This window comes from Hemitrygon akajei, chromosome 3, assembly GCF_048418815.1.
Source record: "Hemitrygon akajei chromosome 3, sHemAka1.3, whole genome shotgun sequence".
Classification (NCBI taxonomy): Eukaryota; Metazoa; Chordata; class Chondrichthyes; order Myliobatiformes; family Dasyatidae; genus Hemitrygon; species Hemitrygon akajei.
In genome coordinates, this window is record NC_133126.1 from 134620416 (window position 1) to 134637735 (window position 17320).

Below are 17320 nucleotides of genomic sequence, written 5' to 3' on the forward strand. Positions count from 1 at the left end.
CAGCCAGGTAACACCATCCCTACTGTTAAAGTCTGGTGGTGGTAGCATCATGCTATGGGGATGCTTTTCAGCAGCGGGGACTGGAAATCTGGGCAGGATTGATGGGAAGATGAATGCCATTAAATACAGAGATTCTGGATAAAAGCTAGATAGCTTAAATTAGGGAGGAACTTTGTCTTTCAAGACAACGACTGAACACAGACTGCAAAAGCACCATGGAGTGACTTCAAATGAAAAAAACTGATGCCCTTCAGTGGCCGACTCAGAGTCCTGACCTTAACCTGATCAAACAACTCTGGCAAGCACTTAAGATTGCTGTGCACCGCCTCTCCCTAACTAACATGGCACAGCTCAAGCAATTTTTAAGGATGAATGGACAAATCTTGATCCATCATGTTATCTATCCAATTAATAGAGACTAATCCAAAAAGATTACTGGCTATAATATCTGCAAGAGGTGGTTCAACGAAGGGCGATGAATACTTTTGACATGCTGACATTTCAGTTTTTGAATTTTCAGTTTTTCATGCTTCATTACATAACAGTTTCAAGAAAAAGTTTGTGAACCCTTTGCAATTACCTGGCTTTCTGCATTAATTAGAAACATAGAAAACTGACATCACAATACGGGTCCTTCAGCCCACAAAGCTGTGCCACAAACATGTCCTTGCCTTAGAAATTACCTAGGGTTACCCATAGCCATCTATTTTTCTGAGCTCCATGTACCTATCCAGGAGTCTCTTAAAGGACCCGATAGCATCTGCCTCCACCACTGTCACGGCAGCCTATTCCACACACTCACCACTCCCTGTGTAAAAAACTTAACCCCTGACAACTCCTCTGTACCTACTTCCAAGCACCTTAAAACTGTGCCCTCTCGTGCTAGCCATTTCAGCCCTGGGAAAAAGCTTCTGACTATCCACATGATCAATGCCTCTCTCATCATCTTATACACCTCTATCACGTCACCTCTCATCCTCCGTTGCTCCAAGGAAAAAAGGCCGAGTTCATTCAACCTATTCTTATAAGGCATGTTTCCCAATCCAGGCAACATCTTTGTAAATCTCCTCTGCACCCCTTCTATGGTTTCCACATCCTTCCTATAATGAGGCGACTAGAACTGAGCACAGTACTCCAAATGGGGTCTGACCAGGGTCCTATATAGCTGCAACATTACCTCTCAGCTCCTAAATTCAATCCCACGATTGATGAAGGCCAATGCACCATATGCTTTCTTAACCACAGTCAACCTGCGCAGTAGCTTTGAGTGTCCTATGGACTCAGACTGCAAGAACCCTCTGATCCTCCACACAGACAAGAGTCTTACCATTAATACTATATTCTGCCATCATATTTGACCTACCAAAATGAACCATCTCACACTTATCTGGGTTGAACTCCATCTTGCTACTTCTCAGCCCAGTTTTGCATCCTATCAATGTCCGCTGTAACCTCTGACAGCCCTCCACACTATCCACAACACCCCCAACCATTGTGTCATCAGCAAATTTACTAACCCATCCCTCCACTTCCTCATCTAGGTCATTTATAAAAATCACGAAGAGTAGGTGTCCCAGAACAGATCCCTGAGGCACACCACTGGTCACCGTCCTTCATACAGAATACGACCCGTCTACAACCACTCTTTGCCTTCTGTGGGCAAACCAACTTTGGATTCTCAAAGCAATGTCCCCTTAGATCCCATGCCTCCTTTCTTTCTCAGTAAGCCTTGCATGGGATACCTTGTCAAATGCCTTAATGAAATCCATATACACTACATCTACTGCTCTACCTTCATCAACAGTGTTTAGTCACATCCTCAAAAAATTCAATCAGGCTCGTAAGGCATTACCTGACTTTGACAAAGCTATGCTGACTAGTCTTAATCATATTATGCCTCTCCAAATGTTCATAAATCCTGCCTCTCGGGATTTTCTCCATCAACTTACCAACCAGTGAAGTAGTACTCACTGGTCTATAATTTCCTGGGCTATCTCTACACCCTCTCTTGAATAACGGAACAACGGCAACTCCTCCAGAACCTCTCCCGTCCCCATTGAGCCAGAGGCTCAGCAAACTTCTCAATCGCCTCCTACAGTAGCCTGTGGTACATCGTATCCGGTCTCGGTGACTTATCCAACTTGATGCTTTCCAAAAGCTCCAGCACATCCTCTTTCTTAATATCTACATGCTCAAGCTTTTCAGTGCACTGCAAGTCATCCCTACAATCGCCAAGATCCTTTTCCTTAGTGAATACTGAAGCAAAGTACTAAGTACTTCTGGTATCTCCTCTGGTTCCATACACACTTCCCCACTGTCACACTTGATTGGTCCTATTTTCTCACGTCTTATTCTCTTGCTTGTCACACACTTGTAGAATGCCTTGGAGTTTTTCTTAATCCCGTCCGCCAAGGCCTTCTCCTGGCTCTCCTAATTTCTTTCTTAAGCTCCTTCCTGCTAGCCTTTAATCTTCTAGATCTCTATCATTACCTAGTTTTAGAACCTTTCGTAAGCTCTTCTTTTCTTCTTGACTAGATTTACAACAGCCTTTGTACACCATGGTTCCTGTATCCTACCATCCTTTCCCAGTCTCACTGGAACGTACCTATGCAGAACTCCACGCAAATATCCCCTGAACATCTGCCACATTTCTGCTGTACATTTCCCTGAGAACATCTGTTCCCAAATTATGCTTCCAAGTTCCTGCCTGATAGCCTCATATTTCTCCTTACTCCAATTAAACACTTCCCTAACTTGTCTGTTTCTATTTCTCTCCAATGCTATGGTAAAGGAGATAGAATTGTGATCACTATCTCCAAGATGCTCTCCCATTGAGAGATGACATCTGAACAGGTCAATACCAGATCAAGTACTGTCTCTCCTCTTATAGGCCTATCTACATATTGTGTCAAGAATCCTTCTTGAACATACCTTAGAAACTCCACCCCATCTAAATGACTTGCTCTAGGGAGATGCGAATCGATATTTGGGAAATTAAAATCTTCATCAGTCTGAGTGCGTCCCATCTCTATCACCTGCCTATCCTCCCTCTCGCATTATCTCCAAGCTTTCTCTATTTGTGAGCCAACCGCCTCTTCTCCATCTCTTCAGTTCGGTTCCCACCCCCCCAGCAATCCTAGTTTAAACTCTCCCCCAATAGCCTTAGCAAACCTCCCCACCAGGATATTGGTCCCCCTGGGATTCAAGTGCAACCCGACTTTTTTGTACAGGTCACTCCTGCCCCAAAAGAGGTCCCAATGATCCAGAAATCTGAATCCGTGCCCCCTGCTCCAATCCCACTGCCACACATTTACCCCCCCACCTCACTCTGTTCCTGTACTCATTGTCACGTGCCACAGGCAATAATCCCGAGATAACTATCTTTGTGGTCCTGCTTCTCAATTTCCTTCCTAACTCCCTGTAGTCTGCTTTCAGGCCCTTCTTTTTCCTGCCTATGTCGTTGGTACCAATATGTATCACGACCTCTGGCTGTTCACCTTCCCACTTCAGGACATCACGGATGCGATATCAGGTTGCCTTCCCGGACCCAGGCACCTGGAAGGCAAACTACCATCCATGCTTCTTTCCTGCGTCCACAGAATCGCCTGTTTGACCCCTTAACTATAGAGTCCACTTTCATTGCTGCCATCCTCTTCCTTTCCCTACCCTTCTGAGCCACAGGGCCAGACTCTGTGCCAGAGGCACGGCTACTGCTGCTTCCCCTAGGTAGACTGTCCCCCCCAACAGTACTCAAGCAGAAGTACTTATTGTCAAGGGGTACAGCCACAGGGGTACTCTCTAGCCTCTGAGTCCTGCCCTTCCCTCTCCTGACTGTTACCCACTTATCTGTCTTCCCAGGCCCCAGTGTGACGACCTGCCTATAGCTTCTCTCTATCACCTCTTCACTTTCCCTGACCAGACAAAGGTCATCCAGCTGCATCTCCAGTTCCCTAACACAGTCCCTAAGGAGCTCCAGCTCGATGCATCTGGCACAGATGTGGCCACCCAAGAGGCTGACACCGAGCACAGAATTCTGGCGTCACACAAATTCTTCCTGTCTGCATTCTACACAGATAACCTACCTTGCCTCGACTCGTTATCTGCGAAGCCCCAGTGAGTGTAACCACAGAGCTGTGCCTGTCCCGTGACAGCACTGCCCTCAGCTGGTCGGAGGTCACACCACCTGCCAGTCAACATTTCGTCCCTCCCAACTAATCAATGCACACTTAACCATTGGCCACCTTAATTGGATTAACTGTCTCGCACTAAGCCGTTGCCCCCTGACCCATAAAGGGTGCTACATGTGCTTGGCTTACTCTCTCTTGCCATCCTCGAGGGACCGCCCTGCTTCACTCCAGACTGAAGACTGCAAAACAGAGCTGGAGACACGTGGTAAGGTGTGTATTGAATAGGGTTGTGGGAGTGTTTATTGTTGTCCCTTTAGCAAAGAGCTGTGCTTGCCCATAGCCAAAGGGGGGCAAGTATTGTAATTACTTTTCCCTCGCTTGTATGTGTACCTGTACTCCACCCCCACACCGTTTTCCCGTGTGTTGTACTGCAGACCCGACCTTCCCCACACTCCTCTATTCTAAGCGCATACTGCAGCCGCTTGTGTTGTTCCCAAGCTTTTTCTCCCCTTGTAAATAAACTCATTATTAAAACTGTGTGTCCAGAGCTCTTGCCTTGAGACCCAAAGAACCTTTCTCATTTCCATCACAACAGTGAGCCAAAGCCTTCCTACTGTCTCCCTCTACTCTGCCGCCCGGAGTACTTCTCACTGGCTGATGTGTAGACGCTTGCACAGTTGTGCCCCAATCAAACCACTGAAAAAATAACCACCTCCTTTTAAACTCTTCTCGCTCTTCTTAATTAGCATAAAATGTGGTATGATCTTCATCGAAGTCACAATATTAGGCAAAACACAATCTGCCTAAACGGGTAACAATCAAGTGTACTTCTTATCGATACTGAGTATGTCATTTAAACAATCATAGTCTAGGTTCAAAAGGGTATGGGAACCTCTGGGGTAATGTCTTCGACAAAAGTTATTTGGAGTCAGGTGTTCCAATCAATGGGACGAGATTGGAGTGTGGGTTGTAGAGGTGCTCTGCCCTATTAAAATGGCACAGAAAGTCAGGTTACTGACAGAGTTGGATCACTTGGGGCACTGAAAAGTTGGGGTACAGGCAGAGAAGATTCAGTGCTTGTTCAACTGGCCTGGGAGGAAGGTTGGATCGCTCTGGGTGCCAAGCTGATGTGCAGAGCTAAGAGTGGCTTCAGGCAGGGCGATGGAATCTAGGCCCGAAGCGAGTTGCTGGGCGGCATGGTCTAGGCTCCTAGACCTTCACAGTAGCTGGGTCCTATTGCGAGGTACAGTATGCTATTTAGACCATTTAAATGCAGGCCCAAATTGGAGGCAAGAGCTGATTTTGCTCACTCTCCACGATTGTCATCCCCATGGTGTTGAGGCTATGAAGACTGCCTGAGCTGCTGTGCTCTATGCCTGCTAATAAGATGAAATGAAAATAAGGCCCAAAGCCTTACTCTGGGTTCAGATCTGAGGACTCAGTTTTGGTTCAGAATGCTGTTTGCTTCAATTGTTTGTACGATTTTTTTTCTCTTTCTCTTGCACATCGAGTGTTGGTCTTTTATTTTTATTGTTTTTTTTCTTTAATTGGGTTCTTTCAGGTTTCTTGCTTTGTGGCTACCTGTGAAGCAAGCAAACCTCAAGGTTGTATAATTTATACATTCTTTGACAATAAATGGAATTTGAATCTTGAAAGATGTTGAATTTGGCTTCTGAGACAGAGATCACAGAGTCAACAGATGCTGTGGATATGTGCACAAGTGTTACTTTATCCTCCCTTTTAAAGTGTGCATAAAAGGTGTTAAGCTCATCTGAGAGTGAAGCATCACAGCCATTCATGATGTTAGGTTTCAATTAGTAGGAAGTAATGGCATGCAAACCCCGCCAGAGTTGACGTGCATCTGATTCCATCTCTAACCTCAATCTGAGTTGCTCATTTCACTTTTAAAATAGCCTTCTGTATGTTGTACTTCAACTTGTATGGTTCAGGATCACCAGTCTTGAAGGCTACAGATTTAGCCCTCAACCATGAATCCTGGGTATATCCAATATGCTCTCAAAGGCACAAACTCATTACACAGGTCTTGAAGAAGGTGGTGACAACTGTAGCACATTCGCTCACTTTGAATCCCTAAATATTGTCCAGCCCACGGACTCAAAGCAGTCCTGTAAGCACTCCTTTACCTCCTTTCACCATACCTTTTTGGTCCTCAACACTGGTGCTGTGGTCTTTAGTCTCTGCCTATACACTGAGTAGAAGTACAGCCATTTATCAGACTTTCCAAAGTGTAGGCATGGGGGGGCACAGTAAATGTTCCTAACGGTGGTTTAACAGTGGTCAAGTGTGTTACCTCCTCTGGCTTCACAGATATGTTGGTGGTAGCTGTTCAGACACTTCTCCAAGCTGGCCTAGTTGAAATCTCCAATATGATAGGGAAGGCATCAAGGTACGCTGTTTCATGCCTGCTGATTACAGTGCCCAGCTCCTCCAGTGCCGGTCTTAGGTGGAATGTACACAGCTACCAGGATGATGGTGGAAAACTCCCTCGGCACACGAGGACCACATCTGACCACTAGATGTTCCAGGTCAGGTAAGCAGGACTCAGAGAGAACTACTCTATCTGTGCACCACAATCAGTCAATCATAGAGAACACTCCCCCTGCTCTACCTTTAGAAGACTGGAGCTCTCCTGTGTTTGCAGAGAATGGTGAAGCCATTAGGCTGCCACACTGCATTGGAAATGGTGAGGGAAAGCCATGTTTCAGTGAAGCAAAGTACATAGCAGTTCCTGATGTCCCTCTGGTACAGCAATCTTACTTTGGGCTTTTCAATTTTATTTTCCAGGGACTCTACATTCGCCAGCAAGATAGTTGTGAGTGGGGGTCTAAGTTCTCTGTGTTTCAATCTCACTTGCAGTCTAGTGCTTCATCCCTGCTTGTTTTCTTAAAGGGGAACTGTAATCATGACCCAAGTCCGCAGTCCAGGATCCGTAGATTTTGAGTATCGTTAGATTTTTTCAAACACCTTAAAACTATGCTGTACACTGAAGTACCTATGGCTGTGTCTGTGGATTTCAGTTCTAGTTGTCCTAAACAGGAATATTTGATGAACTGGAGCTGGAGCAAGGAGTCACCACTTATCAGAGCCATATTTGAAAAAGGGATAAACTTGGTAACAAGTAACTATGAAATCTAATATCAGTAGTAGGTAAACTTCAAGAGGCCATCATGATAAAAGGCATTGCCAGACCTTGGAACATGCTCTTTTCCCCTATGCTTATAGAAATCAAAATTGTTACTACATTGTTTGTGGAAGCTTACCATGTACAAGAACAAATCATATTTCTTATATTAAAATAGGAATTACACCAGAATTGTTGCATTAGTGGTTTAAAAAAAAATTGGGCTAAAGATCATGATAAATCTTAAAAATATATAGGTTTTCTAATAACTTCCATCAGCTTACCAATGTCTAAATATCATTCCTATAATATAGTATCTAATGTACAAACTGTTACAAAGATGCCAGAATATCTTCCTACTGCATTCTTTGTACTCCCTTTCCTGGCCAAGCACATAATCTATCTGCTCCAATAACAGAACAGAACATTCAAGTTTACAATTTCTCACTAGCTGTCAATATTGCCTCACAATGACAGTCAGGAGACACCTTTCAATGAATGGAATGTGAGATTAATTTTAACAGTGCCCTTTATGTCACATGTGTAATAAAATGTATGCCATCAAACAGCACAAAGTAGTTTCTGGAAATGAAAACCTGGATACATTCCACTAAGCCAAATACCATTTAATGAACTGAGAGTATACTAAATAGTTTGAACAAAAGAATGTTGCATCAGCTGAGAAATACTTCACCAAAAGCAATCAGGGTGATATACCTGGGGTTGGGGGATATGGTGCAGTGAGCTGGGATGTGGTGTTGTGGAAAAAGCTTGAACTCTCCAATGAAAACTTGAACTAACATCATAAATAGAATCAGACAAGCCACCCAATTTGAGGCCATTTAATTGGCCACCTGCAGGCCAAATAACCAATTATATCCGTTCTAAAAGAAAGCAACAGAACGTATTCCAGATTCCACATTGCCAGCTCTTGTAACTCTATAAAAATTTTCACAAAAGAGTGCACATCACTTAATCTTTAACATCCAATCTAATAGGCATTTTGCTCAACAATTTAACTGCAATCCAAGTTTACACTCTGCAAGAAGAATCTGGTAAGTCGGCAATACTATTCCATATTAATTTATTGGAAGTTTACACATTTTAAAATACTGTGTTAACAAACAAGACAGTAATTTTCTATACCCTTATATACTTTATGATACAATGTTTATAAAGTCAGACTTCAAAAACTCAAAAGCAAATTTAAGCACAAATTCATATTAAAAGTAGTTAAAATTTGCATGCAACTTCCAGTTACAAGACGGAAGTCTTCAAGTTTAAAATTAATATCTTTTTAAATATATACAAAATCTAAGCAAAGTTAATGAATCGACTATTTATCAATTTGAAATAGTTATATAATTGGGGACCATGGCATAAAGGTTGAGAACCCCTGATTTAGAGTCAAACTGAGTCGCTTACACAGTATTACACCGGCTGACACACACTCCTCAACAAAACATTTCACTGAGAAATATAAAAAATTATTATTCTAAATAGCTGAAACTGCACTTTGTGGAGCAAGCTGTCAGATATTTTTTTTAAATGCATCAATATTTAAATAAGGATTACAAGAAGCTTGATGTGTTTCAGTAAAATCAGGATCATAAATAAAATGGATGGCAAAATAATAGGCAAAATTAGATTCTCAAAGTAAAACTGTAAGCTTGCTCTTTTCTTACAGCTTTATCAAACTGGAAATCTACACATTTAGGATTTGTTGTTTGACTGAACTAGTTCAAGGAACATCTGACTTCTTTAGCACCAAAAGGTTCAAAGCCAAATAGAAAACTATGAATTTTAAAATATGTATCAACTGAAAATTAAATTACATGGAAAATTACAATTGTATTATTAGATTACCAAATATTGCTTGACTGTTCAAACCACACCAAGCTATTTTCACTCAATTTAGTTGATAGAAAATTACAGTTCTGAAATCAGCAACTAATCTACATTTAAATAAAGCAAATAATTTTGACCACTGTAACTATTGAACAAAAACCAATATTCACAAAATAAAACACAAGGTCAGGTTCATTTTCCACAAATTGAAAGAAAGTAAATTTTAAAAAAGCCTCACGAAACAAGAATATTAATTACTTCCACACTGGATTTAAATACTCTCACCTTTTCCTTTAAAATTAAATTCAAGCTAAATGAACAAAGAGAGGGAATAAGGTTAACTGCAGACTTGCTGCAGAATACATTTTAATTTCTCATAGTTAACTTACCAGTGCCTAAGAAGAACACTCAACTTCAATATTAAAGCAAACCATTCCAAACTCCTCAAAACCTCCAGCATTAATTTGCAATAAAATATATTAATTTCTTCGGCCATGGTGTTTATTAAAAAATTGCAGTGAGAATTCCATAAAGTTTACAAATCCGCACCCTACTAAAATAATCAACATTAGAAACTGAAAACAGCATATCTCTTGTAAGGTAGAGTTGCTTGCTTAATAGTAAAGACTAAAGGTTATTCTGATAAAAGTTAAATGACTAATCCTGCACGAGTAATTTCTAAAGACAAATAAAGATTATGTGATGACAAAGTGATTTTACACTCATAGCTAACACTAACATTCTGATAAAATGTTCTGCAGCTAACCCAAAAGGTGGAAACCATGGGCATCATTTTTAACAGTAGTGATGAAAAGGACACTTCTCCACTTATTGACTCAAGGTACAAAAGAATTGTCACAAAGGATGGCCAGAGGAACCTCAAGATAGAACCCCTCCCTGGAAAAAGTATTGAACACCTAAAAGATATCTGGTCGATCTTGATGGAAGTGAAGTGGCGCTGGATGTTACTAGCTTTCTCTGGAGCTTTTGTGGCTCACTGGATCTTCTTTGCTTGCTTTTGGTATTTATTGGCATACATGCATGGTGATTTAGTTGTATTAGATGATAACAACCCACCAGAAAACCACACTATCTGTGTGAAATATATTGACAGCTTCACTGCAGCCTTTTCTTTCTCGCTGGAAAGTCAGCTTACAATTGGTTATGGAACCATGTACCCTGACAGTGATTGCCCAGCTGCAATTGCTCTCCTTGCAGTTCAAATGCTGTTGGGACTCATGATGGAAGCCTTAATTACAGGTAATTATCTGTATGAAAAATTACAATTCAAGTAACATGATGCATTGAATTTTATTATATATTAGCAAAGGAGATTTTTGTGGTAGTCTCAGCAACTGAATTGTCAGATGCTATCAAAATATTTTAAAGAATTTATGACGTGCAAAACCCATTAGATGACATAAAAACTCGTAACTTTTAACGAAAAAAGAATAGCACTATATAGCACCTTAGAAAATCAACCCCTGCTGAATAGTTTGAAAACTACACCGTAATCATTTCAACTTCATGCCATAGAACACAGGTGTTCCCCAAGTAGGGAGCATTAATTATTAAAATAATTTTAATACACTTTTTAAACACTAATAAATGTTAAATGGTTCTTCTATGAAGTTTATTAATACTGTTTTTTTTTTAAACAGGTGCCTTTGTGGCAAAGATTGCCAAACCTAAACTTAGAACAACGAGAATTAAATTCAGCTACTTTGCTACTGTTGCACAACATGAAGGGGAACCATGCCTTATGTTTAGAGTAGCCAACATATGGCAGAGCTCATTAACAAATGTTAAAGTAACTGCCATTTTATATAAAGAATACAAAACTAAACACCTTCATCAGACAAGCATTGATTTTCAGATTGACCATCTAAATTCTAACAAATGTCCATATCTCATCTTTCCACTTACGTTCTACCACACCATCAATCAATATAGTCCTTTCTATCCACTAATTCAAGGAAAGATGCCACCCTACTACGAATTAGTAATCTTTTTGTCAGCCGAACAGGAAGGTACTGGAGAGACTTGCCAGAAGAGAACCTCTTATATTCCTGAAGAAATCAAACTCAACCAACAGTTTGCTCCTGTGATAAGCTGCACTTTGAAAGGGTACAAGATTGATTTGGACAATTTTGACAAGACAATTCCAGGATTTCCTGAGCCACTTAATAGAAAGTATGCAAAGGAGAATGATTTTGTTGTGAACATCAGCAATCATGCTGATATACTATTCCATGATAGTGCTATCTGATTTATTGCCATGAAAGCAAAGTCAACAAAATTAGTTTAATCCTCTAACAATGCCAGTAAGTCTCCCACAAGGATGTCAGGATCATTCTGGTTCATGAGCAACCAGTCTAATTTTACAGGTCCTACGTTCCCCAGAAGTGGTCCCAATGATCCAGAAACCTGGAGCACTCCCTCCTAGAATCACAAATCTATACGGAGTGCTGCCACAAGAATGCAGCATTCATCAAAAGGCCAACCAGCCTTAGCCTTGTACTTTCCTCAGGCAGGAGATACACAAGCCTCAGGGCCCACACCACCAGGTTCAGGAATAGTTATCACCCTATAACCATCAGGCTCCTGAACCAGTATGGATAATTTCATGCACAACTGTGAAATGATTCCAAAAGGTACAAACTCACTTTCAAAGACTCTTTACAATTCAAGTTCTCAGCATTATTTCTGTTATCTGCAGTTACCTTTTGCACATTCGTTTATATAGTTTTTTTGTAAAATTCTACAGTATTTCTTTTTCCTTAAAATGCTTGGAAGACAAAGAATCTTAAGATACTATATGATAACGTATACAAACTGATAATAAAATTTCTTTGAACATGTTCATCTGAACTATCCTCCAATTCGCATTCACATGGCACAGCTCTGAAGGTCCTGCTCTTTAAACCTGTCAGCAAATTATCTTGGAATAAAGGTTAACATATCATTTGATTTCTTACGTGTTTGCTGTAACTTCCAGAGATTAACAAAAAGGATACTCATATCCCTCTGAACACCAATGTGTCAGGCTCTTGCCTTTTAAAATGGTGCTTTGCTTTTCACTAAAGTAGATGTCATGTATTTTCTGCAATACAATAAGATATTGGCTACCTAGTTAGCACACACCAAAGTTGATCTTAGCCCAGCCATTCACTTAGCACTGCACCATCAACTCAGACCAGCTACAACCCTACATCTTGCTGAAATTAATTACTGGAGTCAGCTAGTTTTCAAAGTGCCTGATCACCATGCTTTTGAATTATATTCTATTGTCCATGTTCTCGCCCACTAAGCATCCCTCCATGCAACACCACCTACTTACAATAAAGCTCCATGATAAGAACTCTGTAAATATGAACCACTTTCCATATCTTGGCAGTTAGATCACAAAGTCTGAGGGAAAGTATGTTTAAAAATCATGACCTAAACCAAAGCACAAAGCTCAGGGTTTACTCCATAGCAGAGTTCCCCGCACTCCTCTACATATCTGGCTCATAGCCCACATGCAGTTGGCATCTCAAAGCAATGGAGATAAACCAGTATTATCTAGGTAGAATTGTCCAAATCCATTGGCAGATTAAGAAGCAGAACATCCAGATCAACATTCCACTGTACCATTAGCTTCAGAGCTACAAGAAACATTCTTTAACATGGATCTTAATTCTGACTTATCAGCTAAAACCCACATGCATATTAAGAGCCATACCACCATATGAAATTGATTAGGACAGGCACTAGCATGCTTAATCAATGCTTCTGTTGCCTGCACCACTCCTGAGGCATGCATCATGCCAGATGTGTTGGCAGCTGTGTACTGTGCAACTTCTTATAACACTTTCCATACTTTGTCATCAGCTATAAGGTATTCTGCAGTGGAGTAAATGAAAAGGGGCCACGGGAAGAGGAAAGCCTCTTTTTGCCAGGAATGTCCATAGCAACTCATCCAACAGCACTAACATAAGGTAGTGGTAGGGTAAGCAAGAGTTTGAGTGATGGAATGCATGAAGCACTCCATCCTTACCACTGAGCAAATAGATTCTGTATTGGCTACTATTGACAGCAAAACTTTATCTATTCAAGAAAATAATTCAACTGCAACCTCGCTGTACAAAACAAGTGGAAGTACATCAATGACTGCTGTGTGAAGTACTTGGCTCATGTGCTTGCCATGGTTAAAAACCTGTGAAGTGGGATGCATCACCAAGTGTAAGTGAGGTGAAATGAATTAATTGTATTTCAATTCTTGATAAACAGGGAATGTTGGTACTTGAATGCTGAAACATGCAGAGCCCAATGGTTAGGTTATGAAATTTGAAGATCTATTCATTTACCAAGCATAAAATTATTTAACAATTTACAATATGGTCAATTAAGAGGGTCAATTCCCTGATAATAATCACTCCTGCTATCTTATACAACTAAAATGGAGCATATATCTAGAGGAATTTCTGGCTCCTGAACATAATAAATATCCATTATTTCATATACCAAAGTTATCAGTTTCAACAATGGAACATCCCGGAAATCAGAATAAGCTCCAAAATGCCTGTAACACTCGCTGCAACCGCAATATTCATCCGCTGTAGAGGCTGCAAAGTAAACTTAAGCTTTCATTTGTCAGCCTTCCATAGAAATGGGTACCTACTTCACACACATGAGCAGGCAGCACAAATTTGCTGTGCTGACAACAAGGACTTCATTCCACCAAATTAGAGATGTTTGCAGACAGCTTCTAGCTTACAGAATAAAAAGTTTCTGAACATATTCAGTTTCATTTCAGTAGAATTCATTGCATCAGTGAACAGCTCAACTCAAACATACCTGACTTTAAAGGGAACCCGGATGTTGAGAGGAAGTCATTTGGCACGCCCAAAGTGGAGTGTTGGTCCTTGGAATGATTCAAACCTTAAATAAAAGTAAACAGAATTGATTCGGCTATTTCTTGAATGCTACATAGTAATACAAATATTACTCATTGAAAACCATTTTTAAGCTGATAGATATGGATTCAAACGTACTATAATAGAGGAAATTAGTGATATATTTGAAATATTTTAAATGGCTTCAAATATAAAATTTCATGAATTCACTGTTTATCATGATAAAGTTCAAAGTTTAAAGAAAATTTATTATCAAAGTAAATTTATGTCACCATATACAAACCTGAGATTTATTTTCTTGAAGGCATACTCAATAAATCTGTAATAGCATAATAATCTTAATAGAATCAAAGACTGCGCCAACTCTGTATTCAACCAGTGTGTAAAAGACAAATTGTGCAAAAACAAAAAGAAACAAATATTAATAATAATAGGCAATAAGTATCAAGAACATGAGATGAAGAGTCCTTGAAAGTGAGTCCACAGGTTGTGGGAACATCTCAGTGATGAAGTTGAGTGAAGTTATCCCCTTTGGTTCAAGAATCTCTGGAAGTAGGTCAGGGATAATTTGTTTTTTTTTAAAAGAGAGAGTGGTGAGTGCATGGAATGCGATGCTGGTGATGATGGTTGTGGCAGATACAACAGAGTCTTTTAAGAAACTTCTGGATAGGTACATGGAGCTTAGAAAAATAGAGGGCTATGGGTAACCCTAGGTAATTTCCAAAGTAAGTACATGTTCAGCACAGCATTCTGGGCCGAAGGGCCTGTATTGTGCTGCAGGTTTTCTATGTTTAACCTGATGGCTGAAGAATAATAACTGTTCCTGAACCTGGTGGTTCAAGTCCCAAGGCTCCTGTAACTTCTTCCCAATGGCAGTAGCAAGAAGGGAGCATGTCCTGGGTGTAGGAGATTCCAGATGATGATTGCTGCTTTGCTGCAACAACACTTCTATGTAGAGATGCTCAAACCTTTACCCAGGATGGACTGGGCCATATCCATTACTTTTTGTAGCATTTGCACTTCAAGGGCACTGGTGTTTCTGTACCAGACTGTGATGCAGTCAACCAATATGCTTTTCACTACACATCATTACTTCAAAATGCCACTTAATGTGCTGATTCCAGGACAAATTGCCTGAAATGATAACACCGAGGTATTTAAATTTGCTGAACCTCTCCAGCTCTGATGCTATGATGAGAACTCGCTCATGGACCTCTGCTTTCCTCATCCTTAAGACAATAATCAGCTTCTTCGCCTTGTTGACATTTAGTTGTTGGTGTTATGGCACCACTCAGCAGATTTTCAATCTCCCTCCTACATGTTGATTCTCCACCAAATTTGCAAAGCTAGTAGAGTAAGGGGCTAGGCACACTATTTTAGATTAAATTTCAACCCGGGTTTTAGAAGCAAATTACGCAGTTAAAATAGCAAAAGCCTTTCTGGACCAATTCAAAGTTAATGAGTTAATACTTCAATGCTTAACTAACCTGGGTCTTTTCGCCCTGGTTTTTCAAACCGCCGTTCTCCTCTATTAAAAACAAAAGCAAGTTAAATTTGTTATATTGAACTCCCAGAAGCAACACAGAAGAGATAATTCAACATTAAATCATTTTAGTAATGTGCTCTATTCTAGTAAGCAACTTCTGTTTACCAAGATCACTTATTAATCTTGTTCAGCATCTTCCATAAAACATTCCAGATCAATGTAGAGGAATTTTCTAAAGACTCGCCTAGATTCTTCAATATTTTCCCATAACCAATACCATACTTACTGATATAATTGTTAAAATCAAAAGCAGTGACTTTATTTTTCCATGTTTATCACATCTACCATACATAGTACTGCAAATAAGTGAACAGAAATATAAATTTTATGTATAATAGACAGAAAATCTGAAACTTCTTGATTTTAGAAAAATCAATCAATTTTGAAAAGTTTTAGTGGTTATTCCTGCAAATTTGAAGCAGCTATTAAAAATTGTGATGCAAATGAAAACAATGTAATAAATATGTATTGATGTCATTACAAGTAGTTAAATTTTAGTTTATAGTAAAAGTGTAATAAAAATTAATAAATTCAACACCAGCATTGTTTACTCTTTGAAAAGAATTCTGATTTTTTCCTAAACTTGTATTTTAGTATTTTAAAACAATCTCATAGCTATGAAAGGAAATGAAGAACAAGCATGCAGATGTTAAAGATCTATAAGATATTCCGAAGTATTTTCAACTAACAATGAGATACTTTTTTTGGAGTGTGGTCATTATTGCAATGCAGGAAATTAAAAACATGCAATAGAATGCTTCATCTTGTCAATATAAAAAAATCTGGAACTTAAACAGGTATCGGGACACTATCAGGATCACGTCATAAAGTCGGATGCTGCAAATACAGAGGAACACACACCAAATGGTGGAGGAATTCAACAGGTCAGGCAGCAATGATTGCGGGGACTAAAGAGTCAACATTTTGGGCCAAGACCCATCATCAGGAAAGGGATCGGCATTTCAAGCTGAGATCACTTTCCAAAGGGTCATTCTCTGCTTGTTCATATGTTCCTCCACAACGATATCCTTCCAATCATATTATTTTCCAATGGTTTCAAGTTCCCTTGCCCCAATCATCTTATTTTCACACTTCATGCACTCTTGATCTTTTCAATGATTTCTAGTTCTCTCTAGTTCTAGTATTATTTTGACTATGGATGTTTAATCCCTATACACATCCATCCTCCACCAGGAAGGCCTCAAAGCTCTCCATTTCTTTCTGGACACTAGACCCAACCGGTTCCCCTCCACCACCACTCTCCTCTTTCTGGCAGATCTTGTCCTCACTCTCAATAATTTCTCCTTTGGTTCCTCGCACTTCCTATAAACAAAGGGTATTGCCAAGGGCACTCACATGGGTCCCAGCTATTCCTGACTTTTTGTCGGCTACATGCTACAGTCTACGTTCCAAGCCTACACTGGTATCACTCCCCAACTTTTCCTACACTACATCAACTACCACATTGATGCTGCTTCCTGCACCCATGCAGAGCTCGTCAACTTCAACAACCTTGCCTCCAACTTCCACCCTGCCCTCAAATTTACTTGGTCCATTTCTGACATCTCCCTCCTCTTTCTCAACCTCTGTCTCTATTTCTGGAGACAGCTCATCTACTGATGGCTATTATAAACCCACTGACTCTCAGAAACAGAATCAGGTTTATTATCACCGGTATGTGACGTGAAATTTGTTAACAGCAGCAGTTCACTGCAATACATAAACTAGCAGAGAAAAAAAAAAAATTAAAAATAATAAG

General features: G+C 40.1%; 2 protein-coding genes across 4 annotated transcripts in view; one reads left to right on the plus strand and one right to left on the minus strand.

Annotated features, from left to right (window-relative positions):
* Positions 1-17320, minus strand: part of gigyf2 (GRB10 interacting GYF protein 2) — a 160757-nt gene that overhangs the window by 91232 nt on the left and 52205 nt on the right. For all 3 annotated transcript variants that reach the window (XM_073040855.1, XM_073040853.1, XM_073040852.1), the window contains exons 7-8: positions 15503-15543; positions 13957-14040 (exon numbers count right to left, since the gene is read on the minus strand). In XM_073040855.1, the coding sequence (XP_072896956.1) occupies positions 13957-14040; positions 15503-15543 (125 nt within the window). The remainder of the gene's footprint in view (positions 1-13956; positions 14041-15502; positions 15544-17320) is intronic.
* Positions 8240-11907, plus strand: kcnj13 (potassium inwardly rectifying channel subfamily J member 13). Its single transcript, XM_073040856.1, has 3 exons — positions 8240-8324; positions 9879-10377; positions 10779-11907. The coding sequence occupies exons 2-3, from the start codon at positions 9900-9902 to the stop codon at positions 11384-11386; spliced, it is 1086 nt and encodes a 361-aa protein (XP_072896957.1). The 5' UTR covers positions 8240-8324; positions 9879-9899; the 3' UTR covers positions 11387-11907.